This window comes from Mobula hypostoma, chromosome 7 (assembly GCF_963921235.1).
Source record: "Mobula hypostoma chromosome 7, sMobHyp1.1, whole genome shotgun sequence".
Taxonomy (NCBI): domain Eukaryota; kingdom Metazoa; phylum Chordata; class Chondrichthyes; order Myliobatiformes; family Myliobatidae; genus Mobula; species Mobula hypostoma.
This window is the reverse complement of record NC_086103.1, coordinates 138,474,248-138,501,255: the sequence shown is the minus strand read 5'-3', so window position 1 is coordinate 138,501,255 and position 27,008 is coordinate 138,474,248. Positions and strand designations below refer to the sequence as shown.

The window sequence follows — 27,008 nt, the reverse complement described above, 5'->3', positions numbered from 1 at the left end:
GGTGTACAAGATAATAAGAGGAATAGATGGAGTGGACAGCCAGCACCTCTTCCCCAGGGCACCACTGCTCAATACAAGAGGACATGGCTTTAAGGTAAGGGGTGGGAAGTTCAAGGGGGATATTAGAGGAAGGTTTTTTACTCAGAGAGTGGTTGGTGTGTGGAATGCACTGCCTGAGTCAGTGGTGGAGGTAGATACACTAGTGAAGTTTAAGAGACTACTAGACAGGTATATGGAGGAATTTAAGGTGGGGGGTTATATGGGAGGCAGGGTTTGAGGGTCAGCACAACATTGTGCGCTGAAGGGCCTGTAATGTGCTGTACTGTTCTATGTACTTCTAAATATGGATGCAATTGTGATTTTTTTGGACCACCTGATGTTTGATTATAATTATACAAAATTGTATGGAATTAATATTTCAGTTCTGAAGCCAAGGTTTGTGAAAGTGCTACAGTGTAAATCACAAACTTTGCTCTGAGAGAAAAGCTGAAATCCCATTGAAGAATGACATCATACAGATCAACTCTAACTGATGCTATGCATGGGATCTTTGCCTATTGATTAGTGCACTATCTGGTCCAGGTTGGTGTCAGTTATACATATCTTTGTCACGTCTCTAACATCTTGTAATCAGGATTCTGTCCAAGCTGTAACTTAGTGTTTGAACTACTCTTTATCCAGTAGAAGTCCTGGCCTTTCTGTGAGGTGGGTAGAGTCCACCTCCACCCACATTAGGTGAGGTCTTACTAGGGTCCTTCCCACTTGTACTCAAAACCTTGTGCTACAAGCTAATACACTGTTTGCCTTTTTAATAGCTTGCTGCACCTCTGTTTTATTCAGATGGTTAACAATTGAATATTGTTTTTCCTTTAATGTGGTTTGATGTCACTGTTCTGGTGAAAAATCACTGCAAGGATGACAGCCATCAGACAAAACGATTAAATTGGACTTTAGGGAAAATGAGATAGATAACAGTTCTTTTAATAATGCATTGACCATGTTTTCTGCCAAACAAATATGAATTTCAAAACAACAAAATACATTAATACATTTAACAATAGAGGTCACAAAAACAAATTATAAAAAAAATAACTTCTAAGGAATCTGCCAGTGTCACTGATTTATAACAAAGTTCACAAATGTGAATCTAATCTTTCCCTTGAAACTTGAAATAAATAATTTGGTCAGGAGCTTAAAATAAAGAAAAATCCTACAGCAGAATGTCAACATTAAAGTGATACAAGACTGCTATTATCAACAGAAATCTCCACCATCATTGGTTCCTCGCCTAGGACTCTTTGGTCTTGCTGATGAGATGGTTATGCTCTCAGCCTTGCACTGCTGGCCAGGTTGTACTTGGTCCACAACTGTACCTCTTCAGGAAAATCTGGGCATTCTACCTTCCTCTTACATAGCACCTGCAGTAACTTATCAGGGGTGCTGTACAACACATTCTGTCGACACAACATGGTGGCACACACAAAGTCATCCCTGCAGGAGATGAACTCCTGCTCGATATAAAAAGCCTTTTCATCCCAGCAAAGGATCTGTTGGAGAGAGGATACATATGTTAGAAATAAAAAAGTAATGGTATTGTCACATTAGAGATGCTACCACTTGCCAAAAGTAGACTCTTTGTTTGCTGAGTGTAAACTACAACCAAGGCCACAACATTGTGGCTCTGATCTTTGAACTCAATGCAAATTCATGCTAATAATACAATAGCAGACATGGATGATGAAATACGGTGCAGCCAATATACCTCTGAAGAAGCCAAAGAATAGGGAGCAGCAAATCAAAATGAAAGGTGGGGTGATTAGAAATAAAGATATCCTAAAGAAAACACATTCTAGAGAAATTTTGCTCAAGAATCTGAAAGCAATGACTATAGGTGGTCTGTGAGGACAGTTTTGCTGAACCAAATGGTCGTTTTTCATGGTTCCATGCTTACGTTTTTAAACTGAAATCAAAATCATATAATTCACTTCCTTGATGAAAATTTAAGATCAGGTAGCAACAGTATGCAAAAAATACGTGCAAGTTTTCCAAGGTGAGAGTGAAAACAAATTTGTGACACTGCAATGCTTGATGTGGCTGTCGCACTTAGATGTGGGTCATGGCACTTGGATAACTCAAACTCTTACTGCTGCTGCCAAATGTTCACACTTGCTTCTACAATACTAATTCATGACAATATGCAACATTGCATGAGAACCTCCTACAAAGCAGCAATCCAGTTCTGAGAAGCTCAGTGAATTACCAATCCCCCTGTTCCTACAAATTTCCTATGCAACATGAATAATTAGCAACACAATTTCAGAAGAATGTCTGCAAAGAAATGCATACAGACCATAATACTGATTGTGAACAATAGCTGTTGCTTTAGGGCTGCTATCTCTTTAAGGCTCGTGACATATGACTGACTGCTCCCAAAGCTGTAATGATGTAAACAGAATGTATATTACACTCTCCATCACACTCTACATGTTACTGATCTACAGAGCAATGACGACTCAGTGGCAAAGAATCACAACCACCAGAGGAGTGTCAAGGGTGTTGTGCCAGTCGGCCAAGTGTACGGATCTGGCTATTATATGTAAAAAGATTCTCCCGTTCCTTTACCCTGCTTATTCTGTCATTTATTGTGCATGCTCTTGGATTTCTTACATTACTTCAGCCTAAGTTCCATTTACCACATTTTTGCTCATCTGGATGGTCTATTGGCATCTTCCTGCAACCCATAAATGTCTTCTCTGTCCCTTTCAATAATTCAATGTAACATTTTCTGTATTTTGTTTAAGTTATAAGCCTTTTTGTCACACAATACAGATGTCAAACTCATAAGTACATATCCATATCTCTTCATCATGGAAGACAATATCCATACTGTTTTATGAAGACTTACCCTAACATCCTACGGTCTGTAATTTATCCCCAAATGTGTTTTTTTTAAAATTCTCAAATTACATTTACTGAAGCTCATGTTAGCAAAATGCTTATCTTAATATGATGATATTAAATCTTTGGACCTTCAAACCTTTGCGCACATTTTATCTGAGGGTGTAGGAAACAGAAATTAAACTTAAAAACGTATATCAGCAAAACACCCTAAGATTTTATTGACATTAATAATAGATAATACATAAATACAAGTTAATACTCTTATTTGAATCTATCCCACCTTGGTACCACAGTACACTAGAGATGAGGAGGAACTGCTTTTCTCAGAAAGTAGTGAACCTGTGGAATTCTCTGCCCAGGGAAGCAGTAGAGACTGCCTCAGTAGATATAGTTAGTAGGTATTAAACACAGTTTGATAGATTTTTGTGTAAAAGGGTGTTGACCAGAAAGAACTACAGTCTACAAATCAGTGAATCAAGAACAGTGGAAGTAGATAAACCAATTGTGTTTGTCCTTGCCATGTGCTTGAAGGAGACGGAGGTGGCCATTTTGTGAGAGTGTCCTTCAGCCCACCATTTTGTGAACTCTGATGAACTGATTCTTACTCTGGGATAATCTAATCAGAGCAATTGGATGTTTCAGCTAATGACCTGCTAAACCTGAGGCCATTCTCAGATAAGTAGCTATTTATTATGTAAAGTGTTAGGTTTGCCAGAGGAGCAATCTGTAATCTCATTAAACTCTGTCTGGGTCACCTAGTTTAACTAGTCTGAACCAGTCAGAGTTGAAAGAACAAAGGCACAGGACCGGAGGCAGAGATTATAGAACAACAAAGGTTGTAGCTCTGGGCCAGGGCTAATAAGAAGGTGACTCCCAGGTAGGTCATGTGGCCTTGAGCCAACAGAATAGAGATACACCATTTAAACTGATGAGGAGGAACACTATAAATAGTTTAAAATTTGAGAGAGCAATAACTCTGCAATCACCAGAGACCAACCATTGCTGATGTGGAGTACCCACTGACATGTGGAGATGGCCAGCACAGACTCCTTTTACTGGTATTACCTTTTCTATTCTTTGACCGGTCAGGAAAACTTAGTAGGTCTGCACACAGGTATTCAGTTGTGCAGGTTCTCCTATTGAGACAATCAAGGTACTTATTGGTGATTACAGATTCTTTCTGTGCTTCTCTGATCATTATTACCAAGGGATAGATCCCTGTAATGAGGGGAATTAATGACCTAGGGGAAAAGGCAGGTAGATGGAAGTGAGTCCAGGGCCAGATCTCACTAAATGACACAGCGGGCTCGGCAAGCCAGATGGCATAATCCTGCTCCTCTTTCTTATGTTGTTAAAAAGGCAGTTTATACTTGGTCCTGGCCAGAAGCAAAATGTCAGTAGCACTTGAGAATAAATACCATTTACCGATCAGGTGAAGGCAGAGTATTACAGTAGCAACTGGATCCATCATGGACTAATCAAGTATGATTTTTCATCCATGGTTATCCAGAAGGTTGAATTACCATATACTTATGATCCTACTAAACAAACATGCAGATAAAAGCAGCATTAACATGTATGCACACGTAAGGAGTGTTGCATATTTTCAGAAGACTAAAACTGAGAAGAGGTAGCAAAGTTTAGAAATTTGTTTTAAAATGCAGTGTAGAATTAGAGTGATATTTTTGTGTGGGCAGAAAGTTTTGCAACATAGGCTACCTGATTAGATTGGGATGGAGATGTGTAAGACTTATTAAGTGGAATATTAACCTGCAGCATATTTGGAGACTGATAGGCAAGGGCTGGTTGCATTGAATTGCTAGAATTCCATTGAAATATCAGTGTGGGCAGTCAGTTGACCTTCAGGGTATGATTTCCAGCAGGCATACAAATCACTATTTAAAGATTGGATACAAGGCACACAGGACATTAAGGGGGAAGATGAGGTGATAAAAGAACATGCTTGCAGAAAGCAGAGGTCATCAACATGGTGTGTATCACTGCAATTGGCGAAAGTACAGTGAAATGAAAATTCAATAATTTAATGGGTATACTTTTTCACTTCTGCACTTCTCTACATCTGGTAAGGTCATTTTCCCATCCCCTTCTCCTCACTGCACATGATGGGATACTACCTCAATTAGTAAAAAAAAAAATGACCAGGAAACTGCAAGAGTGTCAATAGGAACCACTTGGTTCACTAATGCCTCTTACAGAAAAAAAGATCTGTAAGACCAGGACCATAACAATAGTTTTAGCTCTGACATAAATTAGCAACCCACAAAGGTTGAGGTCAATTAAAGATGGACGGACTTGCAGCAATGCCCATTTTTGTTAAAGGCACCAAAATAAAAAACTGTTCCGATGACGCCCCTCAAAATTCAGCTTACTTCACTTTTTTGCTTGCAACTTGCTATTCAATCCTTTCACCCAGAATACAATATTTATCAAATAGATCTGCATACAGTTCATGCACATCAATTTGCCCCTGTATCTTTCCCATATTCTGCAGGAGAAAAGAATCTCACAAGTGTGAATCAAGATGCAAGGGAGAAGCAGTTCATATCCAGATCCTTAGAGAGATATAGCAGGCCGCCCTGGAGTTTGTAAGGCTGAAGGAACACTGATTAGGTTGTCAGTCCATTACTTGATCTTTATTCACATTAGCAGTCAGAAGGCTTGAAGAAACTTCCATATTTTGAAACTTGCCATCAGCTACTGCCTGTCGTTTCTGGAGCTGGTGCAAGTCAAATTGCACGTGTCTGTCCTTAAAGGTAGTGACACTGCTCACTAGTAGGTGAAGATTTTTTCATGTGCCTACTCCACTTAATTTTCTGGGTACTGGGGAATAGAGTCAAATAGAGTTTATTAGTAGTGCATTTTGCAAACATTACATAATGTAGCCATAACGCACTAGTGAAGGGAGTAAATGTTTGAAATGGTGGATAGTGAACTAATTAAGCAAGTTGTGCCAGTATGATTTTCAGTCTCTTGAGCATTGGAGTTATACTAATTCCGGCAAGTGGAGAGTATTTGACTGCATTCTAGAAACATAGAAAATAGGTGCAGGAGTAGGCCATTCGGCCCTTCGAGCCTGCACCGCCATTTATTATGATCATGGCTGATCATCCAACTCAGAACCCCGCCCCAGCCTTCCCTCCATACCCCCTGACCCCCGTAGCTACAAGGGCCATATCTAACTCCCTCTTAAATATAGCCAATGAACTGGCCTCAACTGTTTCCTGTGGCAGAGAATTCCACAGATTCACCACTCTCTGTGTGAAGAAGTTTTTCCTAATCTCGGTCCTAAAAGGCTTCCCCTCTATCCTCAAATGGTGGCCCCTCGTTCTGGACTTCCCCAACATCGGGAACAATCTTCCTGCATCTAGCCTGTCCAATCCCTTTAGGATCTTATACGTTTCAATCAGATCCCCCCTCAATCTTCTAAATTCCAACGAGTATAAGCCCAGTTCATCCAGTCTTTCTTCATATGAAAGTCCTGCCATCCCAGGAATCAATCTGGTGAACCTTCTTTGTACTCCCTCTATGGCAAAGATGTCTTTCCTCAGATTAGGGGACCAAAACTGCACACAATACTCCAGGTGTGGTCTCACCAAGGCCTTGTACAACTGCAGTAGTACCTCCCTGCTCCTGTACTCGAATCCTCTCGCTATAAATGCCAGCATACCATTCACCTTTTTCACCGCCTGCTGTACCTGCATGCCCACTTTCAATGACTGGTGTATAATGACACCCAGGTCTCGTTGCACCTCCCCTTTTCCTAATCGGCCACCATTCAGATAATAATCTGTTTTCCTATTTTTGCCACCAAAGTGGATAACTTCACATTTATCCACATTAAATTGCATCTGCCATGAATTTGCCCACTCACCCAACCTATCCAAGTCACCCTGCATCCTCTTAGCATCCTCCTCACTGCTAACACTGCCACCCAGCTTCGTGTCATCCGCAAACTTGGAGATGCTGCATTTAATTCCCTCATCCAAGTCATTAATATATATTGTAAACAACTGGGGTCCCAGCACTGAGCCTTGCGGTACCCCACTAGTCACCGCCTGCCATTCTGAAAAGGGGCCGTTTATTCCCACTCTTTGCTTCCTGTCTGCTAACCAATTCTCCACCCACACCAATACCTTACCCCCAATACCGTGTGCTTTAAGTTTGCACACTAATCTCCTGTGTGGGACCTTGTCAAAAGCCTTTTGAAAATCCAAATATACCACATCCACTGGTTCTCCCCTATCCACTCTACTAGTTACATCCTCAAAAAATTCTATGAGATTCGTCAGACATGATTTTCCTTTCACAAATCCATGCTGACTTTGTCCGATCATTTCACCGCTTTCCAAATGTGCTGTTATCACATCCTTGATAACTGACTCCAGCAGTTTCCCCACCACCGACGTTAGGCTAACCGGTCTATAATTCCCCGGTTTCTCTCTCCCTCCTTTTCTAGAGGATGGTCTTTGAGAAGTTGCAGAACTGAACCTCTAATATCCTTACACCCATGCTATTCATGTGGTTGATTCAGTTAAGCTTTTGGCCAACTACAATTATTAATATACTGCAGTCACACCACCAGCCCCTTCAACAATATTGATGGAAGGGAGGAGGTTTGATCACATGAGTATGATGGGGAGATGCTCAGACCCTCTCTAGAGATGCCTAACACTTGCGTGTGGCACAAGCAGCTGAAGCCTGAATGTTGTTTAGCTTTTGATGAATGCACACTGATTGCTTCATTACCTGATGGCTCTCATATGAAGTGAACATAAATAATCATCAGAAAGTCTCTCCACCTCTGACTAATAATCACTGATGAAGTGGCTGAAGATGGTTGGGCCTAGGGCACAGCCCTGAGAAACACACAAATATGTTGCAATAAGTTAACTTGCTCTACAGCCATCTTTCTTTACACCAGGTAGGGAGAACTTTCACATTCACTACAATTTTAGTAGTACCCTCTGAAATCATTCTCAGTCAAGTACTGCCTCAAGTCCTGCTTGCCTCTAGAATTTAGCTTTTATTAGCTGTGAAGAAATCTGGAGCCTTATAGTTCATACAGAATCCAAATGATCATGTGAATGGGCTATTGGTAGAAGTCAGTGGATGTTATAGCTGACAACATTCCATTGCTTAAGTGATTACTGCAAGTAAACAGATAGGATATTAATTAAAATGAAACTGTCCTGCTTTTCATAAACAGGACATATCTGCACAACTCCCATCTTTTGGTACATGCCTTTTCTGTACAGGAACAGCTGGCTGAGATGGGATTGATTCTTCAAGGCTATAGAGAGAATGGTGCCAAGGCCTACTATGTTTGATGTAACTATACATTTGGCTATTTCTTGAAATGGAGAATTAAATTAGCTGAAGACTGCATCTGATGGTTTTGACCTTGAGAGGTTGAACAAATTGCTCCCTCAGTTCTTGCAGCTGATTGTAGTTGCAAATACATTCATCCATTAGGTTCCAGCTCAGTGGTGCTACCACCTTCTCAGTGGTAGCTGTTTTAATTGTCCACCATCATTCAAAACTTGGTGTGGCAGAAACAAGAGAACATTTATGAGATCTACTGATTTTGGGATTGTGTAGCTCTGGCTACAGTACATTGCTTTTATTGTTTACAATGAATATTGCAGCTGGATCTAGCTTTATTCCTATTAAATAGGACCATTTAAAAATCAACCTGGGGGAAAGTTAATGATTTTCGCATTGATGGTCTTCAGAAAAAGCAAATAACTTAAAAGACAGTCATCATTTCCTTGAAAAAAATAATTTTTAAATAGAATTGTTTTGGTATGCGGTCTATAGTGACACCAGCCCAGGACTGGTTATCAGTTCACAATTTCAGACCTTGCTTTCAATCCTCAACTTAATTATGTGGTCACTTTTTACGCTTGTATATTTAGGCTTTAGACCATAACATTAAATCTAGAACTATTAATGTAGGCATGGGCAGTGGCAATCTGAGATATAGAACTGAATGGGTCAGCAATTCAAATATTCAGCACTGAATATACTTTTCAATTTGCAATGGAGCTGTTACATGAAACTGTATGAGGCTGTGCTGGAAAATTATAGGCCTAATGCAACATTGATTCCCAGTATGTGGATTTGAATCACATATCATAGGAATTTATAAGAATGAGAATAATTTTTATTTGAAATATGAATTAGAGCACTTCAAAGGACAGATTCTGTCACTTTTGGTTGCAGAGTCCAGGTTAGGGGGCTGTTTGGAACTTGAAGAATTTCAGAGGGTTATGAAGATTCGGAATTCTCCTGTCAATGTGGATATTCAGTTGTTTGGTATGTTCAGACATAAGATGGAAAAATTTTCTGAATTCTAACAGGAATGTGAGAATTTTAAAAAGACAGGAATGTGGACTAAGGGATCAAATACAGTTGTAATCAGTGAAAGGGCAGAGCCTCAGTGCTTGTGCTATTTAAGTTTCAATGCATCTTGCCAAATGCTAAAATACAGGAAATCAACTTTTCTACCAACAACAGAATGAGAAATTTAGATTTCCTGTATTCTAGTACTTGGCAAGAAATGCTAGAATTTCTGTTAGGTTTAAAAATACCAAAAACAATAATGATTAGCTACATCTTTTCTGAAATTGGTCTTGTCTAATCTTTCAGGATGCCTTTTGCTTTTCAACAGGCCAGGCAGCATATGTGAGAGAGAAACATAATAATAATTTCACTTCGATGACCTTTCATCAGTTCAACTTTGTTCTCCATAAAAGATAATTTCACGCTGTGTTTATCCAGTATTTTATCATACCCCTCCCCTTAGACTGCCACTACTTGCAGCTTTTTATTTGACTTTGGAAGATAAAATCTTTTTTTTATATGAAGTAAATCTAACATGCTGTAAATGCCTTTAAAGCTGATAATAAACAGCTTGATTGTTTGATAGATACACTACTACAAAACACTGAAAAATCAATATTAGATTAAAATAAAAGTCAAACTCTCAACAAAAAGCCTTCACTTCAGGCTCCCTGTCTTTAGCTGAACTTCAGTGCTATCTTAAAGAATGATAGCCAGTGGTTAGTGATTGAGTTATAATCTCATGGATATTCAGCTTTCATGTGTTCACAATTATAACTGTCGCAAATATAAGCAAATAACAAATTAGCAACTTAACAAATGAACAATGATTTATTTACATCAATTGGATTATGGAAAAGGAAACCATTTTCCCCATTGTACAAAGCCCATGAATTAAGACTACATGGACTTTCACCAAAATATTGGTGTGGTGTTAAATTGCATGGTAGCATATGATACATTTTTTTGCAAGAACGTAACTATTAAACCAAACTTTTATTCAATTTAAAAGGTGACATAATTTAATGTCACTGGTCATTTGAAAGGTATGAGGTAATTAGTTATGAATTTTCATCTCCTTCCCTTTCTTATGATTTTTCTCCATTTCTTATACTTCATCCTTTTCACTGTGCTAGTTTTCCTTCTGGATTCTTACACTATTTTATTCAGGTCTTTTCTTTTTTTTTTGCATTCAAAATATTAATCACCAGCTAATCACCATCCTTCTCAGAATGGATGACTTTCAGCAAACTAGATTTGACTATTCTGCTAACTTATCCCTCCTTCGCCTCCCTGCCAACAGCAAATGCACACTGGCCAAACAACACAAGGACAGCACAGATGTACAATGATCTATAAAGAGAGGGATGGAAATGGGTATAAACCTTGATCATGAAACAATTGAATGGGCAGGCAAACAAACAGACTGAGAAACAATTGGAGATAGTAGAATGATATGTTTGGTACTGAGCAGTTGTGTAACTGAGAGCCCAGGCAGGAAAACACTCAGAACAAAGGAGTATACCTGACTGGCCAAATAAGGAAATAAATGAGCAGACCTAAACACAATATTCATTTCTTGCACTGAGTTGTTAGTTCTGTTTTTGAATTTACCCCTTACATAGAACATAGAATAGCACAGCACAGGCCCTTCGGCCCACATTGCTGTGCCGACCCTCAAACCCTGCCTCCCATATAACCCCCCACCTTAAATTTCACTAGTGTATCTGCCTCCACCACTGACTCGGGCAGTGCATTCCACGCACCAACCACTCTCTGAGTTAAAAAACCTTCCTCTAATATCCCCCTTGAACTTCTCACCCCTTACCTTAAAGCCACAACCTCTTGTATTGAGCAGCGGTGCCCTGGGGAAGAGGCACTGGCTATCCACTCTAACTAGTCCTCTTAATATCTTGTATACCTCTATCATGTCTCCTCTCATCCTCCTTCTCTCCAAAGAGTAAAGTCCTAGCTCCTTTAATCTCTGATCGTAATGCATACTCTCTAAACCAGGCAGCATCCTGGTAAATCTCCTCTGTACCCTTTCCAATGCTTCCACATCCTTCCTATAGTGAGGCGACCAGAACTGGACACAGTACTCCAAGTGTGGCCTAACCAGAGTTTTACAGAGCTGGATCATTACCTCGTGACTCTTAAACATAATCAGATGCTGAAAAACTGCTTTACCAAATACTTCTTCAGATGAATTTGCCAGAAGTCAGGAATGCACTGATATCAAATGTTCCGGTCAGAAATACGTGCTGCCTGGTCTGTCTGTGGTGGAAAACCTTCTCATCTCATTACAAATCAGATTACTGCAATTTGTGCTCATAAAGAACTTGGCCTAAATTCTATTAAGACTGTCAAAGAAATATATGCACATCTAAGGCAATTGTACAGTCTTTCCAATGTGTTCCTCAAAATAAGTAGAACTGTAGAGTCTATAAATGTATGAACTGCAATGGCAAATATCTTTGAGAGTTGTGAAACCAGAAAGGAAGTCTGGGACAATAAAATACCCCTTATAATGACATTTCAACTGCAATGGTCGGAGCAAGATGAAAGAGTATCAATTTAGTTATTTTTGGCCTGACAATCTACTTCAAACTGTGAAGTGGTGGTAAAATGGATTCGATTCTAAATTCCAGTAATGACTTCTCTGAAAAACTTGTTACAAGGATAATTTCACACCTTACACAACAGGAGTCAGGCTCATTGTTCAGAACAATACAACCATGGTCAGAAGGAGATCACACTTAGCTTAGAAAATGTAATAATGATGCTGTAATCCTTTCCTTGTCAGAGACTGGTCTATACGACTTTAATATCAAAGAACTAATCAGAGTTTCAGAAAGCCATAAAAGGCAATGAAATTTCCGTTTGACGATCACTGCAATTGAGAAGACATTGTGTATAGTTAATATCAGATTCTATCTGTCTAGAATTCTGCCTGAGAGGGCATCTTATATCATTTGATATTACAGACCTCATCGTCATCATCATTTAAATTGCTAAAACTCTTAAAGGTTTCTGGAAATGAAGTGGTAACAGCATACTGAAGGGAACGATCAGCCATGAGGATCTGCAGCATGCTGAAAGGACGAATGGCCTACACCTCTTAATTCCGTTGTTTTCATTTATCATGAAGTATTGACGTTTACAGTTCTCTCACTGTTGATGCAAAAATGTGATGTGTTCAATTTGAAGAGGCATATAGCACAACACTACAAATTGTAATGGAAGCCGTGCTTGCTTAATTGATGGGTCAATCAAAAAAAAAACTGAAGAACAGATGAGGTGTGAGAAAAGTAAGATTTTACATTAACCTTGTACAGGTTATGAACAAAATGTCAGGCTGAATAGTTTTGAATGTATTTCTCCTCCCTCTTCTTTACTTATTCATAATTCTGCTGCCAATAGTCCACTGCTCAGGCAGAAAAGCAATTAATTCCCAGCTGATGGTTGACCTTAAGCAGCAGTATCCCAGACTAACCCAGATATCTCAAAGTTTATAGTTATGGTTTTTTATAAATTTGCACTTTCAAATGCAACTATTAGATTTTAAAGATACTTTCTAAAGTACAAATATCTTTAGCATTATACATATTGTAAATAAGAGTTAAGTGGAGGTGTATTAAGCACTGTTACAATTCTTCCCTTGAGTGACCAGAGGGTTTTTTAAATTTATAACTTGCATATTAGTATGCATCATATGTCAATGAATTATTTATTCTATTACATTAAATTATGCACACTTGATTGAAGCTGATCAGGAAACTACCGAGAAACAATAACAACATGACAATGTGGTGTTTTGGATAAGACACAAAATGAGCCCCAGTCTCTCTGGGTGTCGTGCTGTTTGGTAATTTGGCAATAATAATAGCAGACAAGTTCTTCCTGTACAGTAACTAACATTATTCCCTTAACCTGCATCAAAAAATTAACTGCTCAGACTTCCAGCAGACTTGTAAAATGAATGTCACATTTGTCTAACCAGAAATTAGATTTTGAATTTAGTGTGAGAAACACCCGAGATGCAGGAAATATAAAAGTTTAGGAAGAAAAGATGAAAAGGCTCTAAATATTTGTCCATATAACAAATCCAATCAATAACAATTCAAAGCATATCCACCGCAGTTATGATGAAACAAGTACACAAATACAATCATTGTTTTTTTTCGCTAACCAAGAAATTCAATGCCATTACTTAGTCTTGAAATTTAACTCACTGAATTGCAATGAAACTACATTTTAAACATGTCTACATCTTACTGGTACGGTACACAGTATACTTTACAATTGATCACAGAAAAGAAGGGATAAGTGAGGCAACAGGTTGAGTGAAAGAAAAACAGTCAAGACTGCTTTTCATAAACTGGTTATAAACTGTATAATATTACAGTAAAATCTGAGCAACTATACATCTCACCTGTTCCTTCCAGTTTCTCTCAATTTCCGCATCTCAAAGGGGATAGATTCTGATTCCATATGTTAGTGTCCCAAATGTTGTTCAATTCAAGACCATAAGAAACAGGAGCATGCTCCACCATTCGACCACAGCTGATTTATTTTCCCTCTCGACCCCATTCTTCAGCCTTCTCCCCGCAATTCTTTAATGCCTTTACAAACAAGAACCTATCAATCTCTGCTTTAAATATACCCAGTGATGTGGCCCCCCACTTCTATTACAAGCTCCAAATGCAACGCCTCACGTCCCTTCACCAACAGCGACAGGGTTCTATACACCACTGCAACAGTTAGATGTTAAATGATGGAAGTTATCCTCTTAGCAAAATTTTGGATGAATAGCATCTAATCTGCAATTCTGCACATGTTCATTGTAATTTCATAACCTGGTTTATGGCTTCCTAAAAACTTGGTTTGTTCTTTGATAGTATATTCATACAGAACTTCTTCCATGAAAGAAGTGCTGTTTTTTTGATTTAGAGCAAAATTACTTGTGCCAGAGTCTTATCTGGTGAGTACATAACCAGAAATGTATTGAAACGAATCCATTATGAAGCCTCTACATATAAAACAGCAAGTATCCTGCAGTCTTTCTCCCCTCAGGTTGGGTGAGACTAGAACTGGAGATCATAAGAATGAAAGGTGATATACTTAGGGGGAATCTAAAGGGGAACTTCTTCGCTCAGAGGGTGGTGTGAATATGCAACAAGCTGCCAGCAGAACTGGTAGATGTGGATTCAATTATAATATTTATGATAAGTTTGAAAATTTCATGAATAAGATGGATAGGGAGGGCTATGGTTGGAGTGCAGGTAGATGGGTCTAGGTAGAAGACCCGGTCGAGACAGACTGGATGGGCTGAAGTGCCCATTTCTATGTTCTAGGACTCTAACCTGATTTTGCCTGAACACAGCATGCAGTATTGAACATACAATGACAATCTGGTTGGGCTCTTCCAATTTATTCAGCCTATCCTGCTTAACCGTGAAGCACTATGTATCACAATATACGAGGGGCGATTGATAAGTTCATGGCCTAAGGTAGAAGCAGTCAATTTTAGAAAACCTAGCACATTTATTTTTCAACATAGTCCACTCCTACATGTACACGCTTAGTCCAGCAGTCGTGGAGCATATGGATCCCTTCTTTGTTGAAGTAGTCCACAGCAGGGGTGATTGATAAGTTCGTGGCCTAAAGTAGAAGGAGATGAGTTATTAAATTCAAACTTTCTGCATGATCACTCAGAGAGTTGAACTGCACATGCATGTAACGAGAGCGTCTTGGACCTCCAGGTGGTCCGCAGCAGGGGTGATTGATAAGTTCGTGACCTACATTAGAAGGAGGTGAGTTATACAGCTCTCATTACATGCATGTGCAGTTCAACTCTGAGTGATCATGCAGAAAGTTTTAAATTAATAACTCATCTCCTTCTACTTTAGGCCACAAACTTATCAATCACCCCCGCTGTGGACCACTTCTGGAGGTCCAAGACACCGACTTCTACAACGAAGGGATCCATATGCTCCACGACCGTGGGACTAAGTGTGTAAATGTAGGAAAAATAAATGTGCTAGGTTTTCTAAAATTGACTCCTTCTACCTTAGGCCACGAACTTATCAATTACCCCTCGTATATCTGATTGAAAGCCGGATAAACGTTTCAGATGAGTTTGGGCAAAAATACCGGGGTAATTCTTTACCTAGCCTACAAATTTCTGTGCTAACAGCACTTTATAAAGATGATGTCCATCGCAACAAGAGATAGGTATCCCTCTTGCTTGAAGGAATTCAAGAAATATTACTCTGGGTGCATATACAGGCTAGGAAAAAAAAACTCTTATGGATATTTATAAAATGTCCAATTGTTATTACCAACCTGCCAAATTTATTTAATAGGAATCATGTGAGAAACCTCCATCTGACTGAAAATAAATGCAGATGCTAGAAATCTGAAATAAAGACAGTACAGAAGATACTGAAAACACTCTGTAGGTCATGTAGCATTGATGAAAAGAGAAACAGAGTTAAGGTTCATTGTAAGCATACTGAGGTATTAGGTCCAATTCTGATGAATGATCTTCAACCTGAAAAATCGACTCGTTTTCTTTTTTTATGATGCCCTTCTTGAATTTTTCCAGCATTTTCCGTCTGTATTTCAAACTTCTAAGATCCCTGCTAAGTCAATTTTTATTAATTTAGTCTTTTTTAAAAAACTGCTTGCGATTTGCTTAACCACCATGAAAATTAATAATCATAATCCAGCATAATTCTTGTTAAATATAAAGTACCAACTTACTCTAGACCTAATCCTGAATTGCTCAAACAAATGCAGAGATCGTCTATACCGTATGGTTGCAGCGCCGACCACCATATTGGCTTTTAACTTCCTTGTTGCATGTAATAGACCATTGCGGATATAAAGGGACAACCTGGAAAACACACAAAATAACATTACAGTGCCCAGAATATACTGAAAATACACCCACCCACATCTTTATTTATATACATGCTAAATTATGGGCTAGATATTATTCCCAAAAATGGGAAATACTATGATTCAAACAATGTTTATTTCTAAAGGAATGTCCTAATTAATCCTGACATCTTAAGTACAACCTAAGTAGACTAGATGGATAAAATGGGACAGACAATTGGAGAGTAAGCAACTATCATGAGCAGAAACGATTTTGTGCAAGTAGCTTTGGTTTAATCTCAAAATGGGAAAAGGACAGCAAATGTATTAGTTTGTGCACTAGTAGATAAATACTTCAAAGAACAAAGAATTGAGGGTTATGGGGAGCTGGCATAGGAGTTCAGGCCAATTAAGATCAACTGTGATCATACTGAATGACAGGTCAGGTTTGAGGGGCCTGGTAGATACTTCTGCTTGTCTTGTGTTCTGGTACTCTAATTATAACAGCTGACAAAATAAATTAGACGCCAAATGTGCACACTAGAAAACAGGGATAAACTGTCAACAAGAGATTAGATCAAACTTGATTTTCAGTTTGAGTAATTTAGACATCACATTCCTTTCCAACTGTGATTTTTGCCATTAGAAATTATGCAAATGATTAAGCAAGATCCAATCCACTAAATCTCCAACTATTTCTCTTATTTTCAACTTCACTTCAATGGATGTCAGAATCAAAACATTTTGAAGCACTACACAGTTTCCTTACTGAAGTTGGATGCCAATAAGGCCAGCTATCAGAAACTCAGATCGTGAAAAGTTCTAGAGACATAGACAAATGCAGCTGCAGGAAGTGTCTCCAGCTGCAGCAGTTAAACACTGATTCAGAAATGTAACAGTAGCTGGAATCACTTTGGTGCATCAGCTATGCTGGAGACACTTCTGCACTTGCAGTGATCTCAATCATTGGAAGAGTCCATAACCACAACCTCCCAAAATGCACAGGATGCATATTCATGTATTTCATATGTATCTAGGCATTATAGGGGTAATGAAGGCAAGAGGCCTCAGACAAAAGACTAGCCATAATCTTACTGAATGGTGATGTAGCATATTTAGAGACGTGGCCACCCAAGAATGTGCAAGCAGGAATGGTTTATTGTCAGGCAGACTACCTGATGGCAGATTGCCCCCAAAGTCCATGTCACTCACAAACAGAGTTTCCCTTTGGATATTGATGTGCTTGATGGTTCTTCAGGAAGTTCAGCCAAAGAAAGGAACAAGGCTTAGCTGCATGAGAGTGGAGTTAGAGACCAATAGTGATATGGGATCCAATAGTGGAGAATTAAATAGGTGCTTCAGTGGTTGATGTAAGTCTTGGACAGTATGTTTCTTATAACAGCAATGGAAAAATGCTGTAAACCCCCAGCACTGTCTGGCAGCAACTGTGAAAGGAGAAACAATTAGCATTTTCACTGAAGTGCATTTGTCTTCAGCTATGCTTCCCCTATGCCAGGAACCCGGAGGGAGAAAGTGAAAAGAAGGTAGGGGTTTAGATAAAGGAATACTTTGGAAGGCAAAGACTAAAGGGAAATGCAATATTGCAGGACAGTGATGGAACTAACCAGAATGCATCAGGAAGGGTTAGAGCATTAGACTCATTAGAGGTGTGTTTGCAGGATGAATGAAGCTGGGAAAAGACTATGAAACTCAATAGGGACACATCAGAACCAGTACATTTTGGCCCAATTAAGCAGCTGACCCAGTTAGCCGAAGTTTTGTGGAAGTAGCTAAACAGGTAAAAAAAAATAGCTACATAGCAAAAAGGACAAACTACCATTTAATTAAGTGACAAATTATGTATTTAAATGAAATACCAGAACAAATTAAAGCCTACCACCACTACTACAGTACTATAAACCCAATTATTAATTCCAAATAGTTATCGTTGGAGAAATTCATCCGATGTACGTTGCCGTGTTTTTTTGATCAACTGTAAATGAATAATATCAGTGCGGAGACCTGTTGCTGATAATGGATAATCTTTACTTTCACTGTAGCATTCAAGATGATTGTTGATACCTTCAACTTCTTCGTAGTTCCTAACTTGAAGTAGTGAAATTGTTTCATTTTCACGCCTGGCTATTTCTGGCATCTCCAAACCAGAATGCTTGAAACTGCAGCGAGCAAAACAGTTCTGAATTGTATTACTGCTTATTTCTTGCCAACTATCAATGACAAACTGTAGTGCTTTTTGAATCAGCATCCACTGGCCCAAATGGATAACATAACACAGTTGACGCTATTTAAAAACTGCTTGCTCCAAGCATGTAGTGTCCCAAAGGTCGCACAGTGCACGTAACTGATGCTAGTTAGAAACTGTTCAGCAACAGTTTCTGTCCCAATTAAGCAGCATAGTGTCCCAAATAAACAAAGGACGCCTCAGCTATTTTCTTAATTAGTTTTTGTTCATTGAGTTCTCCCATATTTACATTAAAGGATGCCTCTATTAACCAAAATCTACTGTATTTGATATTTTGGAGAAACAGACAAAAGTAAAGGAAGTAAAGTAACAGGATAAAAAAGATCGTTGAGGAATGAAGTTGCTCAATCTCAGGACATAAAATTACTTTAGGTGGAGATGAGAAATAAGAGGGGCAAGATCCATTGTGTGTAGGAAAATAGCGCAATTCAAAAAATAGTGGGAACTTTTACAGTTGTCATGGCAACTGTAATCATGAACAATTTTAATCTTCATACAGATTGGACGAATCTATTTGGCAAAACTAGCCTTGAGGATATGTCCTTGGAATAATTGCTTAGTGAAAATACAATGAGGAACCAAACAGCAGACTATGTTAGATTTAGCATGATGCAATGAAACAGGATTAGTTGGTAGTCTCACATTAAAGGACCTCCCCCCCCCACCCAAGAAAGAGCGATCATAGCATAGCGGAATTTCAAATTCAGTGCGAGGCTGAGAAACTCGGGTTTGAAACTTCATGTCCTTAACTTCGATTATGCAGGTATACATGAGCATAGAAAGAGAATGGCTAACAAATTGAAAACAGTCAAGATAAATGGGTCATTTTCAATCTGCAATCAGTAACTAGTACCACCAGTGTCTCTGTATTTTAAGTAAAGACAGTTCCATTGGAGACAGTGCAGAGATTAACCATACTGATTCCTAGAATGAAGGGTTTAGACTATGAAGAAAATTTAAGCACATTGGAAATATACTCATTGGACTTCAGAAGGCATGATCATACTGAAATACAAGATGCTGAGAGGATTAAAGGTGGATGCTGGATAATATTTCCCTAGTAGGTGTATCTAGAGTTAGGGAGCAGAGTTTCAGAATAAAGAGTCATCTATTTTAGTTGAAAATTAAGAATTACATCTACTTCACTGGGAGTTTGAGATGACTTGGTATGACACCAAAAGCTTGCAAATTTCTATAGATGTACGGTAAAGAATACTCTGACTGACTATACCGCAGGCTGGTAGGGAGCCTCTAATGCGCAGGAGCTGCAGAGCTTTGTCGACTCATCCAGTTCCATTGCTGGCATAACCCTCCCCACCACTGAGGATATCTTCATAATGCAATGCCTCAGAAAGGCAACATCCATCATTAAAGACCCTCACCATCCGGGACATGACCTCTTCTCTAGATGAAACAGTATATTTCATGACATAGGTCAGTGATAATAATACTGGTTCGGAGAATATTTGGAATATTCTGTTCCAGAGAAAAAGTAGAAAAATTGTGTTGCATTGAGACCAGGACCCTACTGAAAGACAAAAAAGCTCCCGGCCAATTGGAAAAAAAATACAAATTTCAGCCTTAAATATGCATAATGACTAATCCTTCATAGCTCCATCTGGTAATAAATTTGAAAGATTCACTGTCTTTTGTACAAAGAAATTTCTTCTCGTCTGTCTTGAATAGCTGATCTCGTATTTTGAGACTGAACCTTGGATCTAAATATCCCAGCCAGGGGAAAAACAACTCACCTATCCCGTTAACCACATCAGGAATTTTGTACATTTTGATGAAATCACCCTTATTCTTCAAAGTTCATGATACTTACTATCTTCTTGTATATCAAACCTAGGAATCAATATAGGGTATTTTGCCTGCATCCCTGCTACTGCAAGTATAATCTTCCTTAAGTATAGACTAGATCTGCGCACAATATTTGAAATGCAATCCTGTCTGGATAATTGCAACAAGATCTTTTACAATAAAGGCAAACATACCCTTTGCATTCCTAATTGATTACTGAAACCACACATTCATATTGTGATTTATGTGCAACGATTCTGGCCCCACTGAATACCAATGTCTTTCAATCTTTTACCATACAAAATAAAATCCACCTAACCATTTTTCCCCAAAGTGGATGACCTTACTTTTAAACGTTATATTCCATTTGTTATGTCCTTGCCCATTTTTGTGGTCTGGCTACATTTCCCAACATCAGTCAGCATCATCCTCAAGCCCACACCATGACCTCACTTTGCATAATCAACAAATGTATATATGGTTGTTCGTCCATCATTGACGTAGATGAAAACCTCGACACCATTATGATGATGTCAAGACTAGCGCGTGATTTGGATTTAAGTGAGGGAGAGTTGCGCAAAATGTATATATACTATATTATACTCAGTTAATTCATCTAAATCATTTTAGCCCTAATTATGAATAACACCGATCCCTACTAAATCTAAACCTGTAAGTCACCTATTTGTTCTTACTGTTTTCTTAATGTTAACCAATCCTCAATACACCAGTATATACCCCCATTTGTTTGTATCTTAATTTTCTTGAATATCTTCTGGTATAGTACCCTATCAAAGGCTTCCTTGAAAATGAAAAACACTACATCAATTGGATCATCTTGTCTATTGTGCCAGATTGAACTAAAATCCCTTCCGATCTTTGCATAAAATTCTTTCATATTTGTAACTGTTCCTAACGACCCGTAAAATCAGGTCATCAATTAATCTATCATCACAGAATACCAGATCTAAAGTAGCCTGTTCCATCATTGATACTTCAATATACTTACTTGGAAATGATACCTAATGCATTCAATAAATTTAATGATCAATTCTCATCTATGTACAGTGGAATTCCCTATGACTATTGCCTTACCCATGTTATATACACCCATAATTTTCTGATTTATACCAACCCTCCGTTATCTTCACAATTCCCTCCTATGTTTTCTGACTATTGCTGTTTCTTGGTTCTTCCCAAACTACTGTACTTCTTGTTACTTTGAGCTAAGATCCTTCCAATGTACTGGTTTTGTTGCAGAGCTTAAAATCAGGATGATCCTTCTTTTCTTTCTATCTTGCCTCAAGTTTCTGAAGCTACCTTGGCATTTTTAACTCTTGACTTTAAGAACTAAAGTCAACTAAACCTTTATCTATTTAGTCCCATTGGTGCTATTAATTCACCGATCCTTTCACAAATGCAACATGCATTAAGAAGAGCATTCATTTCAGTCTTTGAATCATATTCCCTGTTCTGACACTAAGTGGAGGTTTTCCCTTACATTAATCTTTCTCTTTCCCTAACAAATTATCTATTTTGCTACCCAACATTCAAAATTCAAAGTAAATTTATTATCAAAGTACATATATGTCACCATATACAACCCCAAGATTCATTTTCTTCCGGGCATATTCAGTAGATCCGAGAAAAATAACCAAATATGTGAAAGACCACACCTAACAGGACGGATAAATGACCAATGTGCAAAAAACAAACTCTGCAAATTCAAAAGATAACAAAACTAATAAGCAAATAAATAAGCAAAAAATATTGAGAACATGAGATGACGAATCCTTGAAAGTCAGTCCTTGGGTTGTGGGAACAGTTCAGTGATGGGGCAAATGAAGTTATCCCCACTGGTTCAACAGCCTGATGTTTGAAGGGCAATAACTGTTCACGAACCTGGTGGTGAGAGCCCTCAGGCTCCTTCCTGATTGCAGCAGTTAGAATAGAGTATGGCCTGAATGGTGGAGGTCCCTGATGATGGATGCCGCATTCCTGTGACAGCGCTCCGTGTAGTTGTGCTCAGTGGTGGGGGAGGGCTTTACCAATAATGGACTGGGCTGTATCCACTACTTTTTCTAGGAGTTTCTGTTCAAGGGCATTGGCCATGATGCAACCAGTCAATATACTCTCCGTCACACAACTATAGAAGTTTGTCAAAGTTCACTTTGCCCTTTTAAGTTCCTAAATTTCTCACCAGAACTCACATTACCATTTAATTGAAAGCCTCATCTCCATCTGCAGTCCAGTTATTTCATCTGCTGAAGCATAGTACACAGCCCAATTCAAGCAAAGCTTATCCTAATGGAATAACTCCCATTTTCCCTAGTACTTATTTCTCCCATACTAATTTTTAATAACCCACACAGTTCATTGATTTCATTGACACTATGCCAATTCACACAAGGCTCCAGTAGTAATCCAGAGATTATCATAGCTTTATTTTGAACCGAAGAGACTCATTGTCCTTCAATCTTCATCAATGGAATCCCTTCACTTTGCATTTACTGCTTTCAACTCAATTCCTCATGCAAACTCTTCCATAAAATTCGAACCCACCCCTGTTTGCCTTGCACCTTAAGATTTCCACCAATACAGCTATTGTGGATCACTTCTTAAAATTTTGAACAATGCATGTGATCAGTGAATGATCTTTAACTTCCAACTCCTTGAATTGTGAATTGCTGAGGGAAAAGAAGCAGTTGGAAAAAATAATTAGTGGTCATGCACACAGTAGCACTCCATTAGGAGCTATGAACTATGGTTGTTACAAAATCAACTGAAATACCATTTCAAGGCTGGAAGATTCTGGTCACTTTATTCCTTACTGAAGGGAATCACGAACTCCTGCCTCGGCAAGGACCTAGACCCATTGCAATTTGCCCATTGTCACAACAGGTCAATGCCAGACAAAATCTCACTGGCTCTCCACAAGGCTTTAGACCACCTGGACAACACAAACACCTATGTTAGGATGCTGTTCATTAACTATGGCTCAGCATTTAATACCATCATTCCCACAATCCTGATAAAGAAGTTGCAGAACCTGGGCCTCCGTACCTCCCTTTGATTTGGATCCTCGACTTCCTAACCGGAAGACCACATTCTGTGCGGATTGGTGATAACATATCCTTCTCTCTGATGATCAACATTGGCACATCTCAGGGGTGTGTGCTTAGCCCACTGCTCTACTCTCTATATACACATAACTGTGTGGCTAGGCATAGTTCAAATATCATCTATAAATTTGCTGACGATACAACCACTGTCGGTAGAATCTCAGGTGGTGACGAGAGGGCGTACAGGAGTGAGATATGCCAACTAGTGGAATGGTGCTGCAGCAACAACCTGGCGCTCAACGTCAGTAAGATGAAAGAGCTGGTTGTGGACTTCAGGAAGGGTAATATGAAGGAACACATACCAATCCTCATAGAGGGATCAGAAGTGGAGAGAGTGAGCAGCTTCAAGTTCCTGGGTGTCAAGATCTCTGAGGATCTAACCTGGTCCCAACATATCAATGTAGATATAAAGAAGGCAAGACATACTTTATTAGGAGTCTGAAGAGATTTGGCATGTCAATAAATACACTCAAAAACTTCTAGAGTTATACCACGGAGAGCATTCTGACAGGCTGCATCACTGTCTGGTATGGAAGGGCTACTGCACAGGACCAAAAGAAGCTGCCGAAAGTTGTAAATCTAGTCAGCTCCATCTTGGGTACTAGCCTACAAAGTACCCAGGGCATCTTCAGGGAGCGGGTGTCTCAGAAGGCAGTGTCCATTATTAAGGACCTCCCGTAGCCAGGGCATGCCCTTTTCTCACTGTTAACATTAGGTAGGAGGTACAGAAGCCTGAAGGCACACACTCAGCGATTCAGGAACAGCTTCTTCCCCTTAAATGGACATTGTATCTTTAGACACTACCTCACTTTAAAAAAAATTTACAGTATTTCTGTTTTTGCACGTTTTTTAATCTATTCAATATACTTAATTGATTTGTTTATTTATTATTATGTTTTCTTTTCTCTGCTAGATTATGTATTGCATTGAACTGCTGCTAAGTTAACAAATTTCACATCACATGTTGGTGATAATAAACCTGATTCTGAAACCTCGATGGGCTTTGCAAGGTATAAATTTTCCCTAAAGGCGGCAAAATAATTATCAGCCCTGTTCGGGATATCATATTGTTCAGATTCTCTAAATGCAATGTGTAGAATAGTTTCTTATAAAGTCATACAGCATGGAAATAGGCCCTAAAGCATACCACATCCATGCTGACCACCAACCAGCCATCTATACCAACTCCGTTTACCAGAAAAGGTCTGTCACTTTCTTTACTTTCACGTGCTTGTTTAGATGCTTAACTGTGGTGGAGTCAGTACATTTCAATCATCCTCTGGATGAAAAAAAAAATCCTCAGATGCCCTTTAAACCTCATATCCCTCACCTTAAACCTAGGCCTTTATCTTTAACACCTCTGCTGAGGTGAAATAATTGAAATGTCTAATCTACCCATAATTTTTTTTTAAATATATCTCAATCAACTCCCACTTACCCTCTTCTGACAACCCAGCCTGTCAAGTCTCTGATCAGTGAGATGTTCCTGCCCAGACAAAATCTGTGGTGAATCTCCTCTGCACTTTCTGCAGTGTAATACACCCTCCCTTTAGTGTGGTGACTAGAATTGCACAAAATACTCCAGTTGAGGCATAACCAATATTTTATAAAGTTGCATCACAGCCTCCGTGCTTTCATATTATATACCCTAGTGACAAGTATTCCATATGCATTCTTCACCATCTTAACTACTTGTGCTATCAGCCTCAATGATCCTTGGATTTGTACACTAAAATCCCTGTTATACTTCCTAGGTCCCTCCCATTCACTGTGTACACCCAACCCTTATTAGACCTCCCAAAATCATGTCATACTTCATCACTTAAAGGCCGAGTGCACTCCATACACCAATGATGTTACTGTAGTCAGACATCCCCAACAATCAACATCTATGTATCACCACTGAGCAGAAATCAAGCATGCCAGCTGTTCATTTATTGGTGAAAACAAGAGCAGTTTACAGTTTGGATATCCCATAGCGAACAAAGTTGGTTACTGATACCCAGTGCGTTTCCATCATTAATAGGGCATAAGTTTGGCTCTCTAAAATACTTCTACTTTGCAAAGCAAGTGACTGTCAAACAATACTCAAAATGCCTTGACACCTTCCAGGATAAAGCAGCCTATTCAACTGGACTCCATCCACTGCTCCACCATTGCAACATGGCTACAACGTGTGGCATCTACAAAAAGGAACCATTGTTAATCATTTCAGCTACGCTACACCGACTTCACTTCCCCAAACTCACAACCACTACCACCAAAATGGACAAGGGCACCTGGCTGCTGGGGACACCACAATCTGCATATTCCACTTTAAGAAGCACATCTTCATGATTTGGAAACACATCATTAATCCTTCCTAATCACTTGGTCTAGGTCCTGGAACTCTCAACTACACCCATTCCACACAGTTCAAGGTGGTTGGTCAATCAAGTCACCATCACCTTCGAGGGCATTTAGGGATGGCTTGTGAGTGCTGGCCTTGTCAGCAATACCCAGTTCTCCGAAATGAACCACGGTAACATAATTCCAGTTGCAGCAGGCAGCTCTAAACTAAGGAATCCAAGAACAGTTGTACTTTATTAATCATAAAGAGTTCAGGTGAAACCAACTGTTGTCAGTGATAAAACACTTTTGCCCCAAGTGAAACAATTTTTATTTGGTACTACTTCATACTGTTAACATTGCACCAGTAGGTGCAAGGGATTTTGGCACCACTAAACAATGCTGTGGCGTACAGCTGCAGAGGTGGAGAAACTGTAGCTGCTTCCTTGTGGCATCATAGCACAGATGTTTGTGAATCTTTTTTACACTGTTTTTGTATGATTTTTTTTGACAGATCATGATCAAATACTATTTAGAAATTTATGGTTTTGGTTTATTGAGATTCTCCCTCTCGAGTCCCATCTTTTCTAACTGTCTTTTTAAACCATCTTTAATTGACTTATCTTTTAAAGAATGGGAGAGATTGGGTATTAAACGATTTCAGGATTTGTTTGATGGAGGGAATCTATCTTCATCTGTGCACTTTAAATGGAACTTAACCTTTCCAATACCCACTTTTTTCAATACTTACAGATTAGAGGTTTTTTAAGATCTCAATTACATATATTTCCTACAAGTCCAGGTAAGAATATAATAGATATAAATTTTAATCTGAAACCCTTTGACAACGGTTCAATATCTTATATTTATGGTCTGCTGTTGGGACTGAAAAAGGCCTCTTAGATAAAATTAAAGGAAACTGGGAAAAGGGTTTACACATTTTCATATCTGAAGAGAGCTGGAAAATTATTTTAAAATTGATTAATTCTTCATCATTATGTGCTCATCATTCTTTATTACAATTCAAAGTGGTACATAGAGTTCATATGTCTAAAGACAAGCTCTCTCGTTTCTACGCAGATATTTCCCCTTACTGTGATAGATGTACTAATGGAGTGGCCACACTAATTCATATGTTTTGAACATGTCCAAGCCTTGAAAAGTTTTGGAAAGATGTATTTCAAACTTCTTCTGTACTTCTCAATGTCAATTTTAAGCCCAATCCTTTGACTGCATGTTTGGTATTGTTGAGGATACTGCAACAAAACTGAAGCCACCTAATTTGCGGGTATTGGCCTTTATGTCTCTTATGGCCAGGTCAAGTGTAAGGAGGCTGCCCCGCCCAC

General features: G+C 38.9%; 1 protein-coding gene across 1 annotated transcript in view; it reads right to left on the bottom strand.

The window, feature by feature from the left end:
* Positions 1-523: 523 nt before the first annotated feature.
* LOC134349575 (protein THEM6-like) overlaps positions 524-27,008 on the bottom strand; it is a 41,304-nt gene continuing 14,819 nt past the window's right edge. The window contains exons 3-4 of the mRNA XM_063054105.1: positions 16,030-16,162; positions 524-1,547 (exon numbers count right to left, since the gene is read on the bottom strand). Coding sequence (XP_062910175.1) covers positions 1,320-1,547; positions 16,030-16,162 — 361 coding nt within the window. The 3' untranslated portion in view covers positions 524-1,319. The remainder of the gene's footprint in view (positions 1,548-16,029; positions 16,163-27,008) is intronic.